The following is a 13,234-nucleotide window of genomic DNA, read 5'->3' as shown; positions in this document are numbered from 1 at the left end:
ACAAGCTGTTGCCCACCCGAACCTGGCTACCCACTGAATGTCTGTAGATATTTTTTAATATTTTGTACTCCAGCTCTCTTTTAACTTATTTTTAGCTTTGGTCTTCATGTGTGTATATCTTATATTGTGTTTGCTGTGTTTGTCTGTGTCTGTCTTGCACTGATTGGTGAAGCCACAGCCCTCATTTCATTTTGAACATGTGCCTGCACATTGTTTTTAATGACAATAAAATTGAATTGAATTGAATTGAATCAGAAAGAAAGAAAGAAACAACCATCATCCCCTCAGTTTTAAGCACTGACCAGAGGGGGGCAGCAGTGAGTATAAGAGACGCCAAGTCGCGCTGAAAAATAGCATAAGAAGAAGAGTAAACAACGGTAAAAAGCAGGTAAACAACCAAAAGCGATGGCGACCCATGCGAAACCACGCAAAAGACTATAGATATGGACAACTGACGTGCGTTTGTGATTTGCGTAAGTTCTAGTTCGAAGCCGTGTGACTTGAAGTTTACGATGGCGACGGGTGGGGGTGGCGGAGTGGCGTCAAATCTCGAAGGACATGTGTCCAATTTCGCGCAGTCTGCAACGGGCAGGAACGCAGCCCCGGCGGTCCCCAACATGCCAGCCTCCGCCTCTGCTCCGCCGATCTCACCGCCTGTAATGGGCCTCCACCGGGAGCCCATGTATAACTGGCAGGCCACGAAGAGCTCTCTGAAGGAGCGCTTCGCCTTCCTCTTCAACAACGAACTTCTCAGTGACGTGAAATTCATTGTCGGGAAAGGCAGACAGGCGCAGAGGATACCGGCCCATAAATTCGTGCTGGCCGCTGGAAGTGCTGTTTTCGATGCCATGTTTAACGGCGGAATGGCCACTACCTCGGCGGAAATCGAGTTGCCAGATGTGGAGCCAGCAGCGTTCCTCTCCCTGCTCAGGTGGGCCTGGACATGTCCCAAAGCAGGTTTTCTGGAGTCACTGTTGTATGTTTAAACCATCGGCCTCAGGGCTATTTGAGGGATGCCAGGACTGATTTCGTTGCACACTCATTTGTGTCTTCCTAGTCCTTCCGGATAGGGTCTGCCATTATTACCGTTTGAGTTGGTGCAGAGCGATAATAGTTACAGGGAATTTTACACGACGTCGATATGCAGCCTTTAAAATACCACGTTTAAAAATCCAACTGACGATCAATACACTGAACAGTTTGTTAATGTGAAAATAAACCAATACTGGTTTTCAAATAATACCCCCTAAGATATTTTAGACCTCAATTTGAGAGAAAATTTAAACTGGAGGGAAAATGGCTCCAAAAAGTATGATTTTAAAAAAAGAAAAGAGGAAGTTGGGAAGCCACTAAAATATAGAAATATTATGTTTCATTTCTCACATGTTCCTGTATTTAAGTGGCAACTTGTTTGTACAGATAAATTGTAGGTAACAGATTCTCATCATTATTTTATACCAGTGGTGTTCAAAGCTTTTTTTGGGAGACCCAAATTTTCAGAATAAGTTTTCCTGTGACTCCCAAATTGATAGCACTAATTATTGTGTACGCTAATAGGGCCAAATTTGTTATGCTTTTACAATGTTAAACTACTATCCTTCAGTGTTTTATTCATTGTCTCTGTTTTTCAGTGGACCTGAGAATGCTTTGGCTACATATAAATACTTCTAGAGATAATTTGGGGACCCATTTGAAATCTCGCCAAGACCTGCCTATGGGTCTCAACCTAAGTCAAGTCAATTTTATTTGTATAGCCCAATATCACAGATTACAAATTTGCCTCAAGGGGCTTTACAGCAACACAACATCCTGTCCTTAGACCCTTGCATCGGATAAGGAACAACTCCCTAAAAAAAAAAAACTTTAACAGGGAGAAAAAAATAGGAAGAGACCTCAGGGAGAGCAACAGAGGAGTTGCTCCTGGTTCAGTGTACCCACTTGACAACTTATTAGGAGTCTAGGTATAGTAGATAATCTCCAGTATCTGCCCATCTTCCACTTATGTGGAATGTGATTGGGATCTCTCTCCCAAGATGGACAATGTGCAGTGGACGTTTATACAATTTACAGAATACAACATTGAAAGAGGATAACAGAATTATAACGGAATTGTAAAATCTATGAAGAATATGATGAGCACAAAACCCCCAGTTTGAAAAGCATTTATTCTGACACAAAATTTCATCTGAGGTGTTGAAAAACGATAAAATATAATTATTGCCCAGCCCTAATAAGGCTTATTATGAGCAGTTTTTTCTTCTTTAATAGTATCCCCGTTCATTCCTCTGTCTAGGTTCCTGTATTCTGACGAGGTCCACATTGGTCCAGAGACAGTGATGACAACCCTGTACACTGCTAAGAAGTATGCGGTCCCGGCTCTGGAGAGTCATTGCGTAGAGTTTCTCACAAAGCACCTCAGAGCTGATAATGCATTCATGCTTCTCACTCAGGTAAACATCCACGCCTGAATACTTGTACCTTATCATTACTTCACACCTGGCTTAGAGGAAAATTCTATCAGGCATTGCTTTGGTTTTCCCCCTTTAGACTTGGTCGACCAAAACTTAATGTTGGTCTTGATTTAAAAAAAAAAAATCTTCTGAATTATGTTTTGTTTCTATCCTCTTTGGAAACGAGATACCCTGGAATCTGTCTGAGAATACTTTTGAACATTATTAATTTATCTTAAAGTAGCACAATAACATTCTTATGGTTTCATTTTTTGAGTTTTTTTTTTCTCGACATGGTAATTTGAAACTTGTAGATGTTTGATATGTTATCCAATTAGTTTGTCTTTAATTTGAAAACCTCTGGAAATTCTCCACTGGCGCATGTGTAGGAAAAATTACTACAAAATGCTTATCTACCTTTTTGTCATCATTTAATTACAGGCCAGGTTATTTGACGAACCTCAGCTTGCCAGCCTCTGCTTAGACACCATTGACAAAAGCACTGCTGATGCTATAAATGCAGAGGGCTTTACTGATATTGACTTGGGTAAGTAAATGGCTTTCCCAAGACATTTGTCATGTCAGATGGTGTGCATGATTCTGAACTGATAATTACCTGTGCTTGTCTGTACATTCTTGTTTAGACACCTTATGCGCAGTGCTGGAAAGAGACACACTGGGCATCAGGGAAAACCGTTTGTTTGGGGCGGTGGTGCGCTGGGCGGATGCTGAGTGTTACAGACAACAACTTCCCCTGACCTCGGAGAACAAACAGAAAGTTCTTGGGAAAGCCCTCTCCCTCATCCGCTTCCCACTCATGACTGTTGAGGAGTTTGCTGCAGGTAATCTGAAACTTGAGAAAACAAGTTTTTCATCGCAATTTGCTAGATGTATTATTTTTTGACACAACATGAAGCTGATAAATAATTTCAGTGGGACTAATGTGGTTAAACACAAAGGTTAAATGGGAAATAATAAAAAATCCAGTTGAGCCAGTGAACACATTCAATATGTGTTTGTTCCAATTGCCCCTCGGGGATGAATAAAGTATTGTGATTCTGATTTTTTTGCTGTTTTTGTCATGTGCCTGATGTGTCCAAAGAAATCAACCACAGAAACAAGCTTGATATTCTTTCTTGTGCAACAGGGCCTGCCCAGTCTGGAATATTGTTCGATCGGGAGGTGGTAAATCTGTTTTTACACTTTACAGTAAACCCCAAACCGCGGGTAGACTACATTGACAGACCCCGCTGCTGCCTCAGGGGGAAGGAGTGCAGTATTAGTAGGTTCCAGCAGGTTGAAAGTCGATGGGGGTACAGTGGTACCAGTGACAGAATCAGGTGAGACGCTGCACTACCCCAGGTAACACTCCTTTTTACATCATTTATAGGGGAATATGGAAAAGATCGTTCACAGACAGTAACGGATACCTCTTTTTTCCATCTGCTCTTATCTACAGATTTAATGTGAATAGAAGAATATCAATAGTGGGATTTGGCTTGTATGGCTCAATACATGGACCCACGGACTACCAGGTCAACATACAGGTAAATATTCTTATCAAGATGCATTGGTGTTGGAAAACAATTTGCTGGATATTGTTCATTTTGTCATTGAATTTTCCTGTCCCTGTAGATTGTCGACAGTGACAAAAATATAATACTCAGCCAGAATGACACAGGCTTCAGTTGTGATGGTACAGGGAACACATTCAGAGTGATGTTTAAAGAACCTGTGGAGATCCTACCCAATGCCAGCTACACTGCCTCTGCCACCTTAAAGGTTAGGTTCACTATCGGCATTTGCAATATTCTTTGGTGGATGAATGACTGTTGCCTGTCATAGCCACCCTGGTTTTGCTTGACTAAGTAAAGTGATTACCTTTTCTACTGTTCTGTTTAGGGCCCAGACTCCCATTATGGCACCAAAGGGTTGAAGAAGGTGACCCAGGAATCATCAGCAGGGACTAAGACCACATTTTTCTTCTTCAGTTCACCAGGGAATAACAACGGTACGTCAGTGGAAGATGGGCAGATACCGGAGATTATCTACTATACCTAGACTCCTAATATGTTGTCAAGCGGGTACACTGAACCAGGAAGACCTCAGACTGTGGCTAAGACTTGGACTGCTGAAGAAAAATTGTGCCTCGTGTTCACTTTGAGTCGAGAAGTGTGTGTGTCTGCGTGTGTGTGAACATACGTGTATGTATATTTATACGAGTGTTCTCAAATGATTTTGTGTGATGAGATTGGGGCTGGAATTGGCTTAGGCCTGTTTGGAAATAATAGGGAATTACTTTTCTTTTGGTTGAAAGACAAGTTTTTAGAACAGAAAACTGTTATTGGTTGTAAATGTTTTAAATGCAGCTTTTCTGTCAGTGCATCAGCGGGTAGCCAATGAAGGAGACGACTCTTGGTGTGTGATACTGTTATGACAATAATTCATTGTTGACCAATGTCATTCATCCCACCTCTGCTCATATAATTAGAGAAACTTTATACTGTTTCCATCTTTATTGCACACTACTTTTTTCATATATTCAGCAGATGTCTACAGTTTTTTTTCCATTGTATTGTTGGGAATCAGTATGTGTAACAATGTGAGATTGTCAGTGGTACAGGTTGTAATTTATAATACCATGTCTTTTACTTAGCACTTCATTAAAATGCAGGCAAAGACTCCCCATGATTTTTATTGCTGAAATGCATGAAAATTACTATTTTTAGCATTTGGGAAGGAAACGGTAATTTAAAGTTGGATGTACCTCTCCAGCAAGTGTCTGCACTCTGGGGCAACAGAATCTGTAAGACAATAATGGAGCAGGTATTAGACACAAGGAAGAAAAAATAGACTTGGATAAATCATTTGATATACATAATTTATTTCCAAATTCTGTCACTAGAGGATGCCAGATACACCACATAACCAGTTATCAAATATCTTTTTACTGACATCTGTAAATAGAGATGATTCACTATTAGCCAAATACTTTAAGTGAGCATCTTGTTCAGTATCTATCCAACTTCACATAGAACATGTATAAATTAAAAGTAATTGGGTTCTGCACATCTGTCATTCATAATGAGTAAAGACTAGTGTGTTGCCCCAAAACTACCACTGCATAAGGATATTTACTTTCCATCACATGTTCTAGGCATGAGAGCTGCTGTAGCCCAAAGACACTTCAAAATGCAACCCTGATGAGCTGCTAATGCTCCAAAGAAAGGAACAAAAGGGAAAATGTTAAACTTCTGGGAGAGCCATACAGTTTTGAATTTTAATGAATGGTTTCCCTAGTTAATAGTCAATGCATATGGGCCATACTGACCATGCTGAAACATCTCGTTCCATTTTGAATGCTGCCGATGTGGGTAGACGATTTCAGAAGTGAAGCAGAACAGGTTCCACAAATTGCTGCTATTGCTGCAAGATATCTTGTAAAATAACTGTGCAGTCCAACATTTCTGGCACTTAAATGAACAAAGTCATATTAACTCTCATAGTTGTAATTATTTGTGTTATGTAGATTAGAATTACATGCGCAACAGTTGCATGGTACATCGGCATCATGTATGCAGAGGCCTACATTTATGGTAGAATGACGAAGTGCTCTTGAATTGCATAACCTGCACGTTCATAGAGAAAGGCATCAAAGAAAATGGCAATTTAGATTGCTGTGAGTGGGCGTGGAGGAGGAGAGTGATGGATAGAAGCTGCCAGGTGAGTCACCGGGACCTGACAGCCTCTCCTGCTGGCTGCCCACTCAGACACTCTTTACAGCACAGAGGACTTTGAAAGTAAGTGTTAAGAAGATTTTCACCCACCAGCACTCAATGTTTAATACAAAGCACACAACTTGAACAACAGTGTGAACATGTTTAGCCTTTTGGTGTTGACTGTGTCTTACTGAGAAACTTCTGCAAATGTTGCAAGCACTGTTGGGGCTATATCAAGAACACATGTTCTTTGAGAGCTCTTTGCAATCATATGCCTGGAACGATGGAATAAAAATTGACCCCATATTTCTGAGGCACCAAATAGGCATGCACAGTATGAAGCATATGGCGGAATAACACAAGCACCTCAGTTTAAGCATCAGTAATCTGTAGCAGAATTATTATTCATGATTGTATGTATGTATGTATGTAAGTGCACACACATCCCTGTTTGGGTGGGTGAATGTAGCAATAGAAAGGAACTATCCTCTTTAGTTCCAGATATTAAAAACACTGAAATACAAAAGATACCTGCAGTTTTTTAGTCTGACGAATCTGGTGGCTCACTTACATGACAATGAAAGGCTCAAACAAGTACATTACTAAAATGCAAAATAAGCAAAGTGCCCAAAGGCTTCGTGCATTTCTTCACCTCGCAGGGATGGCAACATGATCCAGAAAGGGCCGCTGTGGGTGCAGATCTTTGTTCCAACCAAGCAGTTACACACCTGAGTCTATTAGACAACCAAGTTTTTGCTGAGGACCTTGATTTGTAGACTCAGGTGTGTAACTGCTTGGTTGGAACAAAGACCTGCACCCACACCATATCTGCACCCTTTCCGGTTCATGTTATCCAGTCTCTATCCATCCATCTATTATCCAAACCGCTTATCCTGCTCTCAGGATCGCAGGGATGCTGGAGCCTATCTCAGCAGTCATTGGGCGGCAGGCAGGAAACACCTTGGACAGGCCCAGGCCACCAGTCCATCACAGGGCTCTCTCTCACACACACACACACACACACACACACACACACACACACACACACACACACACACACACACACACACACACACACACACACACACACACACACACACACACACACACACACACACACACACACCTAGGGACAATTTAGTATGGCTGATTCACCTGACCTGCATGTTTTTGGACTGTGGGAGGAAACCAGAGCACCCGGAGGAAACCCACGCAGACACGGGGAGAACACGCAAACTCCACACAGCGGACGACCTGGGATGACCCCCAAGGTTGGACAAGCCCAGGGCTCGAACTCAGGACCTTCTTGCTGTGAGACGACTGTGCTAATCACCACTCCACTGTGCCCTCCTGTTGCCCAGCCTATCATTTAAAATGTCATTAAATAGTTTGGGTTGGTTACCCGGGCAGGGTCAATGCCGATTTAAAACGCCACTGCACAACATCTTCTTATGAGATTGACTCAGAGCTGAATGCACGTGGTACTGCACCATAGAAATCAAAGTGAAATAAAACCAACCAATAACAAATAAATATCAAATACAAATACACTCACTGTCATTACTGTTTCTGTAGTGAGAGCAAAACTTTTATGAATTCAGAGAGGTTTAATGTAAAAATAAAAGTGGCTTTTAACCAGCTTTCTTCAGATAAAACATGACACTAAGGTTCAGTTGGAGTCACTGGCCTTTGACGGTGCCAAGAGGTTATCACAGTAATCTGTTCTCCCACATTGTTTGCCAGGAACATTAATCCAAAATTATTTTATGCTTTTATTGAGTCCTGGTGTTCTTCCAATCTTCTTTTACAATAATCTGACTAAATTCAGCAAGAACAAGCTAAATCTGAGACTATTTGGAATTATGATAGGGAAATCTTAAATTGATTTAGGCCATTTTATAGAGTGATTTTAATCTAGGACTTTGCTGAATCCATGTATGTGAAAATGGCACTAACGTGTAGATTTTATTTATGGTAGGTGTACTGTTCTGTTATGTAATAAATCAAGATGAAAAGTAAATCTTGTCTCTGTGTATTTAATCACGTCTTGTCTGCTCCATGGCTGTCACGTTCTGACCCCAGAACGTTCTGCGCATGAACCTTAACCAAACAAGATATACCAATACTGTCACCTACTGGCTTGGTCGGCACATATCATTACACCCGCCTTCCTTTGAAGTTAAAACAAAACATAATAAGAATAAGAATACAAGGTGAGTTTAAAGTCTACAGGCTGTTAAGCCATAACCAAACTTAGTCATCTAAACATTACACCACATTTTTAATACTTTCCTTTTCAGGTAAAATAACAAACGGCTAAGTCACATTAAGGTATTGCCACACCTAGTCATTTAAACATTAAACAATATTTTTTAACACTTTTCTTTTCAGTACAGGTATACTGTATAATAACAAACAGGTAAATCACATTATTTCCTTTTCAGGTATCCCAACTCAATGTAACTTTCTGATACGTTTTCAAATAACTCAATGCTCCGATGTCTTGTAGGATATCTCTACTCAAAGTCTCTTGTTGCTTTTTAAAAAAAATATTTTTATCCTACAAGTCAATTATAACGTTCTGTTTTCTAGGCCTGCTAGACCTGCGCATGGCTGGTGTTTCAGTCGTTGGGGTAGGTGGAGGAAACTCAGTCAGGTGCATGTCAGGAGGATGCACGACAGGTGTCACTTCAGCATCTGCCTGTTCCTGAAATGTCTTCTGACTCTTAAGCAGACTTCTGCAGTTTCTCTGCAGTACCTGTCCATCTTCAGTCCTAATGGTATATGACCTTGGACTTACTTCTTTCAGGACCATTGCCTTCCTGTTCCATGCAGAGGGCTCTTCGATTCTGACCACATCATGTTCTGTAAGAGGTTTCAGACTACTGGCAGCCTTGTCGTGGTTCTTTTTCTGCTCCCACTTGAGCTGTATGTGTTTCCGTGTCAGTTCCCTGTTATCCTTTTTCACGGGCATGCATTGCAGCGTGTTGCACAGTTTATGGTTCATGAGGAGCTTTTGATGATTTCCACTCCTTTCTCTGCCTTTCCATTTGCCTGTGGATGGAGAGGGCTTGATGTGGTGTGTTGGAACACATACTGTTCTGCAAACATCTGAAACTCCTGGCAGCTATACTGGGGGTCACTGTCACTCTGCACTGTTTGAGGAATTCCGTGTCTGGCAAAGATGCTTTTCAGGTGAGTAACAAAACTGCTTGCAGATGTGCTGTTTAGCTATGTGATTTCAGGATAGTTTGAGTAATAGTCTATTACTAAGAGAAAGTCCGTTCCATTCAGATGGAAAAGATCTGTTCCTACTTTTTGCCATGGCTCGGCTGGCATGTCTTGAAACAGCACTGGCTCTTTGGTTTGCTTGTAACGGTGTCTTTGACATGTGTCACATTTACTAATTAGTGTCTCAATGTCTCTGTTGATACCTGGCCAATAAACAGCTTCCCTAGCCTTCTTTTGCACTTTTCAATGCCAAGGGGACCCTCGTGGATCCGGCTGAGCATCTCTTGGTGCACAGACTCTGGAAAGATAATCCTGTTTTGCCTCAGCAGTAGGCTGTTGACAATGCTCAGCTCTGCCCTGATAGGATAGAATTGTGAGCGTTTATCTTTTGTCCACCCAAGTTGGAGGTTGGCCATCATTCTCTGCAATGTCACGTCTTTTTCCGTTTCTAGTGCAATCTTCTTGTACATCGTGTCTGACAGAGAGGGAGGAAGCAATCAAGTTAACATGCATTTTCACATCCACCGAGATGGTGTTGACCTGTGTTTTTGTGACTGGTGCAGGTGCTCGGAACAGTGCATCAGCCAGAAAGTATTTATCTGGCGTGTAGACTAGATCAATATCATATCTTTGCAACCTCATCATCATCCGCTGGATCGGGGGAGACATGTTATTCAGGGTCTTTCTGAAGATTGAAATGAGCGGTTGGTGATCTGTTTCTGCTGTAAAGGTGGGTAGTCCATAGACATAGCCTTGAAACTTCTCATATCCAAACATTAACCCTAGGGTCTCCTTTTCAATTTGGGTGCATCGTGTTTCAGTCTCTGTCATTGCTCTGGATGCATATGCCACTGGTCTCCAATTGTTGTCGTCGTCAGCCTGGAGAAGCACAGCGCCCAATCCATCTTTGGCTGCATCCATGGAGATTTTTCTTCCATGTGAGGGATTGACAAAGGTAAACACCAGCTCTGTGGTAAGTGTCTCTTTAAGCGTTTTCCATTCTCCATCATGTCTGGCAGTCCACTTGAACACTTTGCCTTTGTGCAGCAGATCTCTGATACAGACCAATTTTGCAGAGATTCGGGATGAACTTGCCTAGGAAATTTATCACACCCATGGCTCGCAGTACTCCCTTCTTGTCTATACGTGGGGGCATGTCCAGAATGGCCTGTATTTTGGAGCGGTCTGGTTCCACTCCTTCTCCAGACAGCTTGTCATCTAAGAAAGTGATCTCTGTTGCCCGAACTGACATTTGTTTTTGTTCAGTTTCAGACCACTCAACTGGATTCTCTGTAGGAGGTTCAACAGTCTCTCGTGTTGTTGTAGTGTAGAGCGCCACACAACTAAGTCACCAATGTAAACTTGGGTGCCTTCTAGACCCTTAATGATCGTTTCCATTGCTGTGATGGATTTCAGGAGCCGATCTGATTCCAAATGGAAGTCTAAGAAATCAGTATCTGCCAAATGGTGTATTGAACATACAGTGCTTGCTGGTCTTACCATCCAATTTCAGTTGCCACATCCACCGAACCATGAGACGCATCTAGTTTACTGAAGAATTTTGCCCCTGACATTTCACTAGTGATTTCTTCCCATTTCGGTATCTGGTATTGCTCTTTTTTTAATGTTCTCATTAAGGTCTTTATGGTCTGGGCACACCCTTAACTTACCATTGGGTTTCTTCACACATGTTATGGAGTTCACCCAGTCAGTTATTCGATACGTTGTATGACTCCCAATTTCACCACCCGGTTGAGTTCTTGCACGATTGGCTTGGCATCACTTTTCAGCTATATTCTACAGGTGAATGGCAACGTCCCTTGGCCTGTGATGATATCAGGAAACTTTTGCACAATGTCAGTTACTGTGTCACTGTGAGTCTTAAGAACAACCTTTTCACTGTTGATTTGGTAGACCCTCTTGAACAGCTCAAGGTCCTCACATGCTTTGTCTCCTAGCAGTGACTCAAGATCTTTGGTTTCTATTCGCTGTCCATTATATGCCTTCAGTGGGAATATCCGTTTATGTATTTGTGGCTTCTCTTTAAGTGCTTTAATGTCTTTTACATCAATCAGGTTGGCTTTTGCCCCTGTGTCTAATTTGAAGAACACTCTTGTCCCATTAACTAACAGGGGTGCCGTCCATTTGTCTGTTCCCACTGCACTGACTTGATGTGCAGTGTCTACACTCTCAGTTGGCTGCACACTTTTTTCAGAGTCACAGGGAACCATGTTCACTAAAAATGAATCACTCAGTGAATCACTGTCCATATCAGTTTCAGACACTACATGCTCATTGCGTTCTTTCCTTTCTCTTGAAAAACAAATGTTTGCATAGTGGTTTGTCCCTTACTCCTGGGGCACGTTTTACCAAATACTGGGCATTGCCTGGGTATGTGATTATCTCCACAACGTTTGCAGATAAATGTGTCACATTGTTTCGAGAGCCTCGGTATTTTCCGCGCCCACTTTCCTTGAATGAAATGGCATCTACATTCGCACTTGGCAGAGCTAAAGCTAGTCCCTTAGCGGCACCTTTAAACCTTTCCACGTGCTGTTTTGTTATGGTTTACATGACCGGAAGACTCGACTTAGCTGATGAATATACAGAGACTTGACTTTGACTGCGTGAGATGACTTTATTAACGACAACTCATGCTGCAACACATACACTGAACACATGGCCGGACGTCATCAACTTCCGTATTAGTATCAGTGCGCGGCACTTTAAACTATTTTAGCTAACTCGCTTGTAGTATATTGGTTTGAACATATAGGCGGTGAGCCTATACTATAGGTAATACGACGAGAGGCCGATAGTCGCCCTCTCAGGCGGATGTACATATGTAGAACTGAAGTCGGTTAGGACACGCATGCTCGAGTGGTGTTCTTTGTTCCTGAATAAAGTTCATAAAAAATACTACCCGCCAGTCTCCTCATCAGTATAAACAACAACATCGCTGGCCTGGCATATTTTCGCAGCATTGCCCAAACCGAGTTCTTAACTGAGTACTTCTCTTAACAACCTTTCTCTGACTTCCTTGTCACACGTGCCGAACAAAATTGATCACGAATCATTGACTCTTTCAGTGCACTGAAGTTACAGGTACTCGCCTTTAGCTTAAGGTCTGAGAAAACTATTGTAAACTACTAATAAAACATGTTAGCCCCTAGCTAAAGGGGTCTGACTGTTATGTATGCACACATCGACAGTGCTGCATTTGATTTGGTGCTGTTCTATTGTGCTGGGATCGATTGGTGATGCCTGCGGGCTCTGGGTTGTTTGATCGGGTCTGCCTTTGATGCTGTGTCAGTCTAAATAAAGAATGCCACGGAGAGGTTGTGTCGAGCGACAGCGCTGTGTCCTGACGTGATTTCTAAATACAATATTGGCGACGAGGATGGCTGATATCTCTCTCCCACCACCTGCCCCCTTCCTGGCATTACCTGGCGAGCCTCCGGTACCATGGACTCGCTGGCTACATAGTTTTGAAAATTACATCATCGCCTCACGGCTCGACGACTTGAGCCAGGCTAGGAAGACGGCTCTGTTGCTTCACTGCTTGGGAGCAGAGGGTCATCGTGTGCTCGGGACTCTGGGGAACGTCACAAGCTTTGCCGAAGCTGTGGGACTTATGAGCACCCATTTCGCTGCTCCACAGAGTGCCCTCCTTCGGCGATTTATATTCCGTCAGCGACACCAACTGCCTGGTGAGTCTGTGCGGCAGTACGTAGCTAATTTGCGAGGTCTAGCTAGCTCATGCAAGTTTGGCGCGCTTCAGGACGAGATGGTTCGCGACCAGCTAATCGAACACACCAACAACGCAAAGGTGCG

At 42.5% G+C, this 13,234-nt stretch overlaps 1 protein-coding gene across 2 annotated transcripts; it reads left to right on the top strand.

The window, feature by feature from the left end:
• Window positions 1–396: 396 nt before the first annotated feature.
• On the top strand, window positions 397–5,126 carry LOC130111502 (BTB/POZ domain-containing protein 1-like). 2 transcript variants are annotated; one of them, XM_056278722.1, is made up of 8 exons: window positions 397–931; window positions 2,294–2,450; window positions 2,892–2,997; window positions 3,095–3,292; window positions 3,661–3,790; window positions 3,910–3,997; window positions 4,086–4,232; window positions 4,353–5,126. In XM_056278722.1, the coding sequence occupies exons 1-8, from the start codon at window positions 513–515 to the stop codon at window positions 4,509–4,511; spliced, it is 1,404 nt and encodes a 467-aa protein (XP_056134697.1). In that variant the 5' UTR covers window positions 397–512; the 3' UTR covers window positions 4,512–5,126. The 2 variants fall into 2 exon arrangements, with proteins under 2 accessions (XP_056134697.1, XP_056134695.1); XM_056278720.1 differs by having other exon boundaries at window positions 3,598–3,790.
• Window positions 5,127–13,234: the final 8,108 nt, after the last annotated feature.

Source organism: Lampris incognitus, chromosome 4 (assembly GCF_029633865.1).
Source record: "Lampris incognitus isolate fLamInc1 chromosome 4, fLamInc1.hap2, whole genome shotgun sequence".
NCBI lineage: Eukaryota > Metazoa > Chordata > Actinopteri > Lampriformes > Lampridae > Lampris > Lampris incognitus.
This window is presented reverse-complemented; position numbering and strand designations above follow the sequence as displayed.